Source organism: Sinohyriopsis cumingii, chromosome 2 (assembly GCF_028554795.1).
Source record: "Sinohyriopsis cumingii isolate HCF-2022 chromosome 2, ASM2855479v2, whole genome shotgun sequence".
Lineage (NCBI taxonomy): Eukaryota > Metazoa > Mollusca > Bivalvia > Unionida > Unionidae > Sinohyriopsis > Sinohyriopsis cumingii.
This window is the reverse complement of record NC_142962.1, coordinates 136,807,167-136,822,572: the sequence shown is the minus strand read 5'-3', so window position 1 is coordinate 136,822,572 and position 15,406 is coordinate 136,807,167. Positions and strand designations below refer to the sequence as shown.

General features: G+C 32.0%; 1 protein-coding gene across 2 annotated transcripts in view; it reads left to right on the top strand.

The window, feature by feature from the left end:
• LOC149805910 (protocadherin Fat 4-like) overlaps positions 1 to 15,406 on the top strand; it is a 274,413-nt gene that overhangs the window by 92,324 nt on the left and 166,683 nt on the right. For both annotated transcript variants that reach the window (XM_089950674.1, XM_089950675.1), the window contains exons 19-24: positions 536 to 661; positions 1,361 to 1,431; positions 2,329 to 2,569; positions 3,224 to 3,439; positions 6,207 to 6,323; positions 11,232 to 11,375. In XM_089950674.1, the coding sequence (XP_089806800.1) occupies positions 536 to 661; positions 1,361 to 1,431; positions 2,329 to 2,569; positions 3,224 to 3,439; positions 6,207 to 6,323; positions 11,232 to 11,375 (915 nt within the window). The remainder of the gene's footprint in view (positions 1 to 535; positions 662 to 1,360; positions 1,432 to 2,328; positions 2,570 to 3,223; positions 3,440 to 6,206; positions 6,324 to 11,231; positions 11,376 to 15,406) is intronic.

Below are 15,406 nucleotides of genomic sequence, written 5' to 3'. Positions count from 1 at the left end.
ACATTTATATTTTATTATCTCTTCAAACAAATGTAGTCTTATTTTGATTACCTCTTTACAGAAATATAGTTATATTTTGTTATAGTTTAACACAAATGTACAGTTATATTTTTTATAATCTCTTTACACAAATGTACAGTGATATTTGGATTATCTCTACACAAATATACAGTTATATTTTGATTATCTCTTTACAAAATTGTACAGTATATTTTTTATAATTTCTGTACACAAATGTACAGTTATCTTTTTTATAATCTTTGTACACAAGTGTAGTTATATTTTGATTATCTTTTTACACAAATGTTTAGTTATATTTGGATTATCTCTTTACACAAATGTATGGTTATATTTTGATTATCTCTTTACACAAATATACAGTTATATTTTGATTATATCTTTACACAATTGTACAGTTATATATTTATAATCTCTGTACACAAATGTACAGTTTTATTTTGATTATCTCTTATCACAAATGTACAGTTATATTTTGATTATCTCTTTGCACAAATGTACTTCATCTTGTTAATAGTCTGCGACAACCACAGTATCTGTCATCCTAACTGATGTCAATGACAACAGTCCTGTCTTTCCCAGCCAGTACCAGTTCACTGTGCCAGAAAATCAACCTACTGGCAGCCATGTTGGAACTGTAACAGTAAGTAATATTGTCTCTCACCCATCCATGATGGAAACCCTGAATGATGGAGTTTTTATCCTTCATTTCAACAGATGAAATGTTTAAGAGAAGCAATTTTTGATAAACAACCAGAACTGACACTAATTTAGTTTGGCACTTGACAAGTCAAGCATTCCAAAAATATTTTGAAATGTTTTGTAAATTTAAGCATTTTATTAGTTTGGGTTAGAGAGGGTATTGAATTGTAAAACTTGTAGTTTCATAGAGTTTTATGGATCTGGTATGTGCAGCATTTGTGTGATTCCAAATTGATAGCAATTAACAATTGACTTAATAAATTATATACATAAATCCATATGTATACTGTTTACTTCATAGTCTAAAACATAAATAATAATTATTGTAAGTTAAGTATTCTTACCAAATGCACAAGAATTGTATGTTCATTCAAATTGCTATTTCAAATCAATATTATTTTTTTGGCATGCCTGCATTATATCTAGATCTGTATATCTTGCCTATATTCAAGATATTTGAGTCTGATTGTTTAAAAACTGCATATTCAGTGCTAACATAGATGACAGTGAAAGTGTTCACGTGAGTGAGGAATGTAGAGTACTAGTGTAAGAACCCTGAATGAATTGTAGTTTACTTGGTAATTTGCTTTATGTATGTGTGTACAAGCATATTGTACAAATATTGAACTTTTTATTACAGGCAACAGATGCTGATCAGCCTAACACTGTGAATTCTGAACTTACTTACAGACTGAACCTGGCTAATAGCTTGTAAGCTTGTACTAATAGGATGGACTTCTAAATCTTGACAACAGCTTTCTCCATCTTCTCTTGTCCCTCTATTTTCATGCCATTCAATACATACAGAATGAGTGATAGAAATGTGTTAAATGTAATTTTATAATGTTTCAGAAGAGTATGAATAATTTTATTTTAACTCTTTTTTTGTTGTAATTGGTTTAGTCTTTTCAAAACTATCAAAAGGTAGTTCCTTGCATTCAGTAAAGGGTTATGTTATACTTTGAAACTATGTCAAACTTAAACATTTATTATCAGTACTATATCAAAGTGACAACAATTTATTGTTAACCATGATTGAGACCAATGTGCAAATGACCATATATCTTTTTATAATTCACATGTATTATACTTGAAGGAATTGATTTCAAAAAGGAGAATTTCCTGGTTTAATCAAATTTTGTAAGTCTGTGCTTAGATTCCAAATCAAAAAATATAATTGTTATAGTTTGAAGATCAAAATTCACAATTTTGCAATACAATTTCATGAGTGTATATAAATCTGTGAAATATTTGTGCAACATTATCTGGATATTGCAAGCATTTCAGTCCAGTGAATCTTATATTTATGTTCAAAAGTTTTTTAAAAACAGAGTGCAATCAGATAATTGCATTTTGTGTAGTACATTCATTGAATAAATGCTTGTTATTAGTGCTCATAAGTTAATTTATCAGACATGCAAATGACATGCAAATGCATCTCAAACCCTCAAAGATAGGATAATCTTCTTAGCAGTATGAACTTTTTCTTGGCACTCTCCTTGTTTTTCAAGATGTTAAACTACATAGTTAAACTATCAAATCATCGTTATGGATTTATAATTAAACCTTGATGGCATTTTTAAAAAATGTTTGCATTATTATTTTCAGCTTTGCCATTAACCCGACTACTGGGCAGATCACTACTTTACAACCACTAGACTATGAGCTTAAAAGTCAGTATATATTTGAAGTATTGGCTGTTGATCGTGCCAGTGATTCTCGAACAGGAATGGTGTCTGTTACAGTGAATGTGACAGATGTACAGGATTCTGTACCATTGTTTACAAAGAAAATCTTCATTGCAGATGTTGCTGAAGGGAATGCCAATGCATCTGTTGTCTTTGTTTCTGTAGGTATCTTTGGCAATCTGACTGATTTTCTCAATAAAGATGAATAAAGTTTCTAATTGCCAATATTCTTGTTACAGAGTGAAGTTTGATAGACTCAGTATGCACAAATGAATCAGACGAATGCAGATTCATAGTTGGTACAGAACATAATATGCCAGTGGTGGGGGAGACATTCAGTACCTTGGTCCTTAATTAGCTAATTAATCTGGAATTTAGCAGCTGTTTAAATAAAATACAGATCAAGACATTCCTTTGCCCAGTTTACAATTAGTCATGTTCAAAGTAAGTGAAAGGGTGGTATGTATGTGAGGCACAGATGAATTTGTTTGAAACCCTCTTAAAATACTTGATGGTCACTATAATAGGTTTGACTGTTTTTAGAGATTTGTAGATATAATGCTTAATCAGTACTGAAATTTATTTTGCACTGACCACACATTTGTTGTTTCCATGTTCATATTGTATTTTACTGTATTTTCATCAGTGTTTATGCAGATTGTATTTCTTTTAAAAACAGTTTAAAATTCATGAGTGAAGTTATTTCCTTTTGGTAGCTAGAATTAATCAGCATTAAGTACCTCTTTTTTCTAAGGCTTTTCTGCTTTAAGGCTATTTGTTAATGGAAAATGAATATTTTTCTATTTTCTTCACAGGCTGTTGATGAGGATGCAGTTGATAATATTCAGTACAAGTTCCTATCACCAGCCACAGCAACAACATTTAATATTAATAGTGCATCAGGCCAAATTAATACTGCTGTTGCTTTGGACTATGAGACTCAGAGAGACTATGAATTCTTTGTAACAACCGTTGATGGTCAAGGGTCCACTAATCCATCATCCACAGCCACTGTCCGAGTCACTGTTCTGGTAAGCATATGAAGGATGTAGAGGATTTCCTCAGTTAAGACATTCCACGATAGCATGAAATATTAAGGATTTACAATCTATACCTGGAAATGGTAATCCCATAATTCTTCAGAATTAACAAAAATGTACTATCATAATGTCATCTCATTACGCTAATCTTTCAAGATTTTTTAAAAATACATTGCTACTTTTTATACTGTATAAAAGTAAATATTTTGTTTACTTATGGCCCAACCAGTCATTTATCAAGTGGAGATGTGGTAAACAAAAGTGCCCCCCTCCCCAACAAAACGCACTTTAGACATGATGGATGGGAGGCTATAATACAGTAAGAAAAAGATTGAGCAAATATAAAATAACATTTTCACACTAATGCTAATTGCTTGAGAGATGCTCTTTTAAGATTAATAAAATCATGATAACAATGCAATATAAAAAAGGTTGTTCTAACTCTACATCATATTTTAAAACCGTTTTTTTTTTACTAATAAGTAATATTGGGTGCAAAACATTCGAGGGCTTAAATGTGCTCAGCCTCTGGTTTACTCCAATGAGGTCTCCATCCATTCTACCTAAAGTATGATATGATAGTGGTCAGCTATTTGTCAGTATCCTCTGGTCCTGCATGTATAAATTAGCATGATTAAAGGACAACAAACAAACCCTACTAAAATTAACTTCTTATGTAAAACCATTTCATATTTGAATTTATATACTATAGGTATATTTAATTTTGAATTTTTTATTTTTATTAATAAAATGTTTGTATGATGTCCAATAAGCCATTTTAAGAATTCGCTGAAGGGAACCAAACCATTATATGCAATAAATGTAAATGTAGAAAGGTGTGAAGAGCTTTTAAATATAGGATATCAATTGCCAACATTTTAGTACCACTTTCAATTAAATATTAACATGCTACTTGTATCCACATGTACATATTTGTTATGTGTTTAAATATGTAACAGAAAGGATGTGAAACCAATAATTTATGTAAAATTCAAAAATAAATTATTTCCCATGAATACAAATTGGAAATTCAAAAGACACTGACAGCAATGTGAATTAATTTCCAAATAATCCAAAATTTCCTGTAAATACTTTAAAAATCTAAACATTAAGAATGTTCAGAATGAATTCTAATAGTCTTTGAATGTCCTGATGTATCACTTGTTTTTAATATCCCAATGTATTAGTAGTCTTGACTGTCCTGATATACCAATGATGAAGGCCAAAATGTCTTTAAATGAATTCACAAAAATCACAAAATAATGTATTGATCCAGTTCATGAGTAATTCCAATCAAGTACATGTATTTAAACAAAAATAATTCTTATCTCAAGACAACTATAAATTCTGATAGCAAATGGATTCCACTCACTGATCTTAAGATAGGAATGAATTATTTGTTTAATTTGTTTACCAAGTCCCCTAGATGTACAAATCCCCTGTTGACTTGCAGGCAAAAGAATGTTCTGCAAAACTATCATTGACCATTAAAAATTCCACAAAGTCATAAGGCCTCTAAAAATCATTTTATTACAATCATGACAAGAGCAGGTGTGCAAAAAACCTCCTTCTACAACCTTTGATTATGGACAAAAGTAAAACACAAAAAATAGATAAACATAACAATTTGGACATGCATGAACTTACTTGTCCCATTTTCTCCCTGTATTTTGAGCCATCTGTGTCCCCCCACCAATGAGTATCATTCATGTGGTTATGTTGGTTTTCTTTTATGAGTAAAATCTGCAGAGCCCTCTGAACCTTAAGTGTCTGTTAGAGTCAATGCCAGCAGGGCATGGTTTCAGTAATAACGACAATCATCTTCCAAAAATAAGAACAAAATTTGTAATTATTGTCTATCCCATTCATTAAATAAATAAGAAATATAACAAATTATGGATGCAATTTTGATATATAACAAAAAGAAATGTCCTATCCACAAACATATATTGTATCTCCTAATATGGTGATACACACTTTAACTATGCCTTTTACCAGCATCATTATTGTATGTCAAACACTCACATGAATTTGGATGTGTGCTTTGTACTTTTTCACGGAGATATATACCTATCAGCATCAACGCAGTCAATGATGACCACGCTAAGTCTAACATCTCGAAGTCAGACACGCTGAGTGATGGTCTAGCATCCTTGTCGGCATCCGTATGAGCCTATAACAATGCAAAGGCTTGTGTAAATTTATCTTAAAAGTGTTTGTAGGCCAGCCACTTTAGTGAATGCTTCAACAATATAATAAGCAGTTTCAGCAAGATATTTTTAAACAAAAGCTACAGAAAATTCCAAAGATGCAGTTGAAAATTTTAGACTGTACTTTTGCTTGTCTTTAGTGTAGAGTGAACATTAGTCTGATATATCCAATCCTCAAATCCATATGTATCAGCACAGATTTAGGGGTCTAATTTATTGGACTATATGAAAGGTGGAAATATATTACATGATTTTTACTGATCTTTGAAGCCAGCTTTAGGATGAAAATGACTATTTATACATGTGATGCCAAATGCGTACAAAAAATAATGTCACTATCTAGTCGTCCTTTCATTTGGATTGTTAGTTACATAAATTTAATAGTCCTTTGAGTAGAATATATTGTAATTTTGCAGAACACATGATATGGGTAAATACTTGGTGAAAATACTAACAGTCATACAATAGTTATACTCAGAGTTAGAATAATATCTAGGAAACATGAGGAGGATGGAGGTTTTTACAAAATTTTCATCTTCTTTTTCTAGGATCAGAATGACAACATCCCAGCTTTGTCACTGTCTACTCCCTCAGTTCAGGTGTTTGAGGATGCTGAAGTCAACCGTGTCCTAGTAATTGCTTCGGCAATAGATGCTGATGCAGCTGTAAGTGTGAATTTTTTTACTATGGTTTGATCATGGTTTCACTTTGTTCCAGTAGGGCTTGATATGAGCTTATTTATGTATATGAACTCATTGATTGTACTGAAGACACTGAATACTTTATGTTTACTTCTAATCATCTAATTGAAGAAAGCACATGCCTTTAAAATTGTATCACTGTATTATGAAAATGGCAGGATATCGGGGTGGGGTGGCTGGGGTGGAATGTGTGTGTGTGTGTATACCTTCCATAAATGAACCATCTGTCATGTCAACATGAAAAATTTAATTGTGACACCACTTACAAAGTCTAGGTTGTGTTTCCAATGGCAAGGCTGCATCATATTCACTGCAGCAAATATCCATGAGATGATAATTGCAAACTGAATGATCTCTGTTTGGTATTTACCTATGGGGCACTCCACAGATGTTATATACACCTGAAAGTGACAGGTGTAAGGTGAAGTTTGACACATTTGCAACATGCATAATAAAGAGAATTTTGGCATTCCTCTATACTACATTCATGCTCTGTGGCTGAAATGACTTTACATGTTGTAATTGTGGATATCATACATGATCTATGCACACATCTGAACAAAATGTCTGCCCCATTGTCCTCAAAAAATCAGCCAGAACCAGTCTAAAGAAAACTAATATTAGCAGGTAAAAAAATAGCAGGTAATAAAATAGGGACAAATAAATTTGCCAGTGTAAGCAATAGCAGCTTTAGAAAGTGCAATGAGTGAATTACAAAATATATAAAAATTTAAAGAAAGCTATCAGTTCATTTTTCTTAGAATTTACCTTTTGATGTCCATGAAGTGAAAATTGTTATGTATATTTAACTTGTATTATTTGTTTGGCTTTTCTTAGTTATTATATGTTATACACACTTGTATTTAGTACTTGACCTTGTCAAAATATCAAGTTCACTGTGTACCTTACCAGGGACATTTATTTTATAAACAAGATAATACATAGCCATATTTCTTTACAAGTTTGGATTAATATTTGGATCATTATTATGGTAAGCATGTTTACCTGAATTTGAATGTAAAGATATAGTACAGATTCTGACCACATATTTCTTTTAGAATGGATAAATCCATTAAGTGAGAGAGTATTTTCAGAAAATGGTAATTATGACCCAGGTCAGGTAGAGGCTATTTAATCTTGTTGATCTCAAAGTTACTTATTCTTACCTTAATATCTTGAAGTAGAGTCAGTCTTATTTATTGTCATGTTCAGTTTTTCATTTGGGTGGAATTATTTATTCAAATTATTATTCACTGGAAAAACCTCAATAATATTCTTTAAGCCAAATTATTCATATTAATCATACACTTAAATAAAGGGAACTTAAAGTTTTTTTAACAATGTATAAAATAAACATGTATTTTTTTAAATGATAAAGCTATGTTAACCAAAGAGGAATTCCTGGGAATGTCTTTTCTTTAAAATTAAACCCTATGCAAAATATGAAACTGTAGAGTGCCACCTTAAAACAAATAATAAAATGTATGTGTTTTGGATTTTTAACTTAGCTTGAGAGAATAAAATTCAGTCATATCACTAAAATGTCTGCAGTGTGACAGTTTATAGTGATGTCTAGCACTAGTCACATCATGCTATATATTCAAATTATATTGACACCAGGCTGACCAGTCATAACACTAACCTCTTATTGCTAAGTGCCAAGCGAGTCAGCTGCTAGTACTATTTGTACAAGTCCTTGGTATGACTTGGCAGGGGTTTGAACCATGACCTCCTGCATTCAAGGTAGATGCTCTAACATCTAGGCCACCGAAGCAGTTGGAGAAAATGTGTGTACTAACTTTTCTCCTTTTCATGTCATCATGTATGATATTATCAACATGATGCATTAACACTGATTTTATAATGAAAATAAGTTAATTATGCCTATTTCGCTTCTGTATATAAAATATGCCTTGTGTTTTGGGGTTGGGGTCCATTTGCTACATTATGAATACTGTTTTGAGGAAGAAATATGTTTCAGTTATTCAAAAGGGGCTGTTTAGATGCATGCAACTTAAATGTTTCACTTATATAGCAAAATTAGGTCATACCATAATAATATCTCTGTGATATTTATTTGGGCACTCCACAATTATTTTATATTTTCTCAAAGAGCGACAGATATAAGGTGAAGTTGTTTAAATTTGCAACATGAGTAATGTAGAGAATGTTGGCATACCTCTATGCTACTTTCATATACTGTGACTGATATTTCTTTATATGTTGTAGTTGTGGAAACATGCATGATCTATGCACACATCTGAATAAAATGTCTGCCCCATGTCATAAATTTTCAGTCAGAACTAGTCCAAAGTACACTAACTTTGGCAGATAATCATATATGAAAAATGAAGTAAGGCTAGGCAATATCTCTATCGTGTAAATTACATCCATTTTTAAAATAATCTGGATATCCAGTGAAGATAAACTGAACAATATTTTTCTTCAAAATGTATACCATCTGCAAAGTATGAAAATGTAGAGCATGACCAAGTTTACAAAAATACATCAAATCAAATAAAAAAATCTTTCATTTTATGTTGAGTAATACATTTATAGATCAGTAAATACATAAAGACTGTAGTTTATATTATATTTTTTAATTAAAAATTTTAAATTTAAATATTGATGGACTTTGGAAAGGGAAACATAACCTTAATTTTTAAAATGGAATCTCACTTAGTTTTTTGCTAGATATACAATGTTTTTTTCTGGATTACTTTGGAACTACCATCCTTTCCGTCATGCTATGATGACAGACAGATGAATAGTTTTCATTCTGTTAGGCAAGGTATGATTTGCAAAATACATGTAGTTCAGATTTTCCCCCCTCTGATATACTAATATTTTCTAGTTACATTAATAGAAAATTCAAAAATGTCTGTGAAGAAATCTATTATACTACCTTTACTGTTTGCAATGTGATATATACTATTTACAGCCTCACTGCACATCAATCATTCTTTATTCCTGAATCTTAAAGCACATATCCCATAGGAAAGAGACAAGAGGTTTAACTTTGTACATGTACAATAATTATACCTTTTTGGTTAAGTTGTTGCATTTAGCTCATGGCCAAAGAGGCATTCTATATACATACTGGTATAACTGCAATCAAAAGACTTGGTGAGGGGAAGCATCTTGATGATTGATTCACTACTCTCTCAGAAGCAGGTAACTGTAACCCACATTTTGGTGGATTTTGGTAATTAGCTCACCTGTACAAAGTAGAGGTAAGCTATTGTACTGCCCCTGGCATTGGTGTTGATGACCACATACATAAAATCGTATATGCATGTATGCCCTCACTAAATATCAATCATTTTTACTTCCTAGGTCTTAGGTCTTAGGTAGCACTTCATTCTAGGTTTCATTTGCACCTAACCCCAGAAAAAAGAGATACATTTATACATACATATACAGTGGTTATACATTTTTGGTTCAGATTTTGTGTTTTGCTCCAGATTATTTGCACACTGTATAATTAATTGCTGTTACTCCTGGAAATGTGGCATTTGTTGACTTGTGGCATCTTGATCAGTACTTTATACTAATTCTTGTAGTTAAATTTTGTAGTTTAAGTTTATTTCTCAAATTCTGCTCAAGATAAAATTATCAAACTATATGATTGTACATATATCTAAGAGTAACAATTCTTATGACAAAGAAAGGTCACTGTAACCTACATTTCATATTTTACTGGCTTCAGGTTGAACCTTTGTGTTATTGCTCATGTTTTGCTTATGACTAACATTTTCGTACCATATATATATATATATATATATATATATATATATATATATATATATATATATATATATATATATTTGCAATTTGATGAGGGAATGCCTCTTGAGCAATACGATCTTATTACAAAATTAGGTCATGATACCTCATTTGACATGCTTCATTGTCTTGACTTTACATAATATATTGTGATAGGCTACTCTCAAAAAATTAACTAAGCACTATAGATATGACTGATTAGATATTCAAAAAGTGTACAGTATGCCTTTCCTGTGAGCCACATCTGTAGTTGCCAATCAAGGTGTATGCTTGTAATAGCGGTCATACTACATTATTCCTAGAATATTCCAAATCATGACTTCCACTCAGTAATTTCTGGCTTGTAGAGATGGACACTAATAGCTTATGAAGCAAAATTGATGAAAACAAATATATAGAAAAGAAAGGAATAAACTTACTTCTGGCTTGTAATGACCAATTATGGTACCTAAGTTACATTCATCTCATACAAAAGGGTTTTTATTCTTTCTGCCCAGTCACATGGACAATTCATAGGTCAATAGCACTTTTATTTTTTGCATGACAATATTTATAATGGCTGCTGGTGACTACTAAAATCTTTATAGAGATGAGCCATATACTGATTTGTATATTATAGAGTTTGTAATGGTTTTGGTGACCTATAGGTCAATGCCATGTGATAACATTTCTTGAGATGATTATATATATATATATATATATATATATATATATATATATATATATATATATATATATATATATATATATAATTCATGTGATTATAAAGTAATTTTGGTTTTATTTAAATAAAAAGAATTATTATATTTAAGTAATTTACATATTAGAAGATAAATGTGACAGCTTACTTATAGTGTTGACATAATCACTGTAGACCAGGTTATATCATCAGGTTAGACCTAAACAATTGATAACTTATAATATCAAAATATATACTGTATATAAAATGGTGTATTTAGAATTATTTAGCAAAATTTAAATTCTACCATTGGCTAATATAATGATTAGCAATTTAACATGTAGACAAAAATGAACTTTGATTCTATTGCAGTTATTAATGTTATCATTTTCTATTTATATATCTAGAATACATCCAACAGCGAGATCAGGTTTTCGATTGTTAGTGTTACACCATCATCAGGATCAAGCTTTTTCTCAATTGATCGTGATAATGGTCAACTGGTTATAGAAAGATCCCTCACAAATGACCCAGGCGTTAATCAGTATCAGGTAGGTACAGGTGCTTTCTTTTATCTTGAATGTTTGTACAGGGAAACCTGTAAATGTTATTATTCATTGGCTTTGCATAAAAGAAATAATCATTTTTAACTGAATAAAAAACATTTTTAATTATTGATTATTTTTTATTACATTTGCAGCTAAATTATGAATGATATATCAAAATACTTTGAAATTTTATGAAACCTTTGTGCATCTGTCTATTTTGACTTTCTGTTAATCTGTATATCTGTCTGCTGTCTATTTGTATCTTTCTTTCTGGAATCATGCCAACATCTGTCAAAAAGCAGCAGAGAGGGTGAACAGACCTTTTGCTGAAACATCATTTTTGAAAAATGAAGCTTCCTACGAAAATGAAAATAAAAAGTCAATAACGTCAAACCAAAGCCTCTAACTTACTGAGAGTTTCTCTAATTGGGTTAGTTTATTTTGTTATTTTATTTTTGTTGTTAGTGTTTTTTAAAAAGTATGCACGTTTTCGTTTACCGTGGGACATTTCATCGAAGTCGTTCACCTTCTCTGCTGCTATAATTATCAGTCTCTCAACCAAAGATTTTGTCAAGGCCTATACGATATTGTGATTGAGGATCATATAAATTTATTGTTATAAATCCATGCTGGTAATTAAATCATCGCTGATAAAATAATGGCACCAGCTAAAGAATCTTACACAGCTAGATTAGCTTGAGAGTGACTAGAGGCAATAAAGAAATTTCTTCCCGTTCGTGATTCAGTCAAACAAAAACTGCAAGAATGGCAACAAGCACAAGTTGAATACGCAGAAGGTACAGAACAGTTATTTAAACCTGTTACAAAAATAACTGAAAGAGTTGTTTCTGCTACTGAAGGTCTTTTTTTGCCAGTAAGACAAACTGCTGAGATAGCGAGAAGAGTTAAACAAACAATAAAGATTTTACTAGATCTTCCAAATGACATAGCTGCCGCACAACCTCCACCTGTGGGTGAAGAAATACTTGAAGGTATTGGCGAAATTCGTGCTGAAATAGCCAATTTAAAAAAAAGATCGTAAACCTAAACCTAAATAAAAAAGCAAAATATTGAACTGATTCATATATTTAAAGATGATTTTATCGAAGAACTTAAAAATACTAAAGAAAAAAATAACCTGAAAAAATATTAAAAAGTATATTTAATAAATCTGATATTTTAAAACCGGGTCATGAAAATGTAGTTAATGATAATCTTATTAAATGGTTGTATCGCATATTTTACAACAAAAAATAAGCCAGAGATGATGATCTAAGATATAGAACACTTGCTGATGATGTATAAAGACTTTAGGAAGATGCAGTGAAATGAATTCCTCAACAAAAACCTTTTCCACCACAATTTCGTGAGCAGGAGCCTTCATATCAACTTCCTCCACCGCAGCAACAGATAGAACAACAACAGAAAAACCACAATCTCCTTCACAGATTTGTTGGTCACAACAAAAACCACAACCTTCTCAACAAAACCTAAAGATACTTTTGCTGATGATCCTCCCGGCACTACTGGAAGTGGTTTTTGTTTGACTACTCAAGGAAGTGGTTTTATTGCTTGTCCTAATAATATTCTCTCTGATGTAGAGAGATTAGAAATTCTGATTGGTCAAAAACGTGCAGGAAATAATTCTCCAGATATCATTAATGAAATCTCTGATATTTGTCGATGATTATTTACAGGCGGTATCATGGACATCAATGTTTATTGATCTCTTATCGATGAAATTGCTGATGATTATCACAGTGATTAGATAAGTGAATAACAAATATGATGATTATATATAATGCTCAATGTAAACCGATCATGGTCAGAGTTATAAACTCCTGATTGCCAACTTACAAAGTGATTTACGGTGATGGACTTGACAATGTTGTTCAGGGTCTATTTAAAAGGATAGCCCCAAAAGCAATACTGATTGCAAAACAACTAGGAATGAAGGCTGTTGATATTGTTCGTGAAAAAATTCCTGACACAGTTGGTGATGTTGCTGATAAAGCATTCTCGGCAATCAAGGATAGACTAGCATGATTAATATGATGAAAACCTCAGCCAGTAAAATTACCCAACACTGAAGTTATGCCTGCAAATGTCAGTAAGATAATAAATCATGCTGCAAATAAAAAACTCAGAGTTGGCTGATGAAGCAGAAAAAAATATAACATCAAGTCTGATAGCAGGAAGTAGTCTTCTTGTTAGACGATGACAATTTTAATAAAATGTTCAAATGTATATCCGATCCCGCATTTAACATGCATGGGCCAGTTCTCAAGGATGAATATATATCAGTATTATTCTTACAACGCACGATATCAGTATTATTCTTACGATGCACGACAACCAAATCAGCGTGGACGAATTGAATTACAAGTTCAAGATACAAGCAGATAGTTCTTACTTGCTGAGGCATTTATTGAAGTAGAAGGTGAAATTATAAAACTGATGATATTGAATACGCAGCTGATGTTAGAGTTGGTTTTGTCAACAACGGCATCATGGCGTTGTTTGACAGTGCTACGTATATCATCGATGGAAGAAATATTGAATCAATTCAGAAGGACGTCGATGTTGCCATGATGATAATAGGTCTAGCAAGATATTCAGATGATTAAACAAGCTCAGCTGGTCCATCAATGATGTTTACAAAAGACATTACCGCCCGCCCTGACAGCAGACAGTATAATATAAAACGACCAAGAAACTTTGCCTACAATGCTGACACTGATGTGTCACCGGTGGTTCATGGTGCTAATCAAGATTTCAACTTAGGATTTTCATCACAACGATTAATGATGAAAGGTGATCGTAGAAGATTTTCATGTGTAATTCCTCTATCCCACATCTTTGGATTTTGTAGAAACGTTAGAAAAGTTATCTTTTGGGGCTAGACATACAGTTGCGCTTGTAAGAAAGGCTACCGACAATGATGCAATTTGTCGACATGCGTGTGATGTTGGTAAAGTAATACTAACAAAACTTTTGTTGTGGATGCCGGTGATGACTTCAGCGATTGCAGAAGAACAACAATTACTCTCTTTTATGGATTCAGGTGGTAAATCATTGTTGTCATGGTTAACAGTAACCACGGACAGTGTTCAAACTAGTTTTAATGGTTTATTTAAATGGCATATAGCATCACAGCAGGGTGTTCCTGAACATGACATATATTTGTTGCTTTTCAAGATTTTGTGCAAGTAAACTCACAAACACTTAGTCATATGATATTTGACAAACTTGAAGTTAGTGAAGTTTCTTTAAGAATAAATGGACATCAAGAACCAACTGAGCATATATTATTGAATTTTGATCAAGATCATGTAGCACGCACATATCATCGTTTGATGACATTTATAGAACGTGATCAAAATATAGATACTGGTTTGCAAATATCACAATAAGATTGTACAAGTCTGTTTCCGATCTGTTAGTTTTCATTGGAGCATCTTGGTTTATCCAGACAATCCGTTGTTGATATTCACTTTCGAGCCCAAGTAACACAACCTCCTGTTGCCGTAGTTGGTCCACCAATTATTCATGGTGCTTACAGAGCAATCACTGTTATACTCAGTGATAAAGCAATGTTACTTGAAAGTACTGGTGAACAAATGAGAGTTGCTGATGCCTCCGTAGAAAACATGTAATTAAATCACTCAAGATATTTATAATGTCATATCATCATGTTAGTGTCAGTCTGACTCCTGGTCAGATTAAAAAGCATCAATCAAGTTCAGCAAATAACTGTGGAATAAAAATATCATTAAAGTGAGATCAGATCACAGTGGTCAAAATAAACTATCTCTAACTGAACGTCATTTCAGCAGTACCAAAAAGTCATAAATTGGCATTAAACTCAATCTTTCTGCTGATGCGATTAGTACTCAATTAAAAAGGTGGTATATTTCCACTTCTTGCTGCTATACCAGCATTAATAGCCACTGCAGCTCCAGCTGTGGCAAAAGTAGTGCACTTGGTGCTGTTGGATTTGCTGGTCATAAGTTAGCGGAAAAAGTAATAGGAAA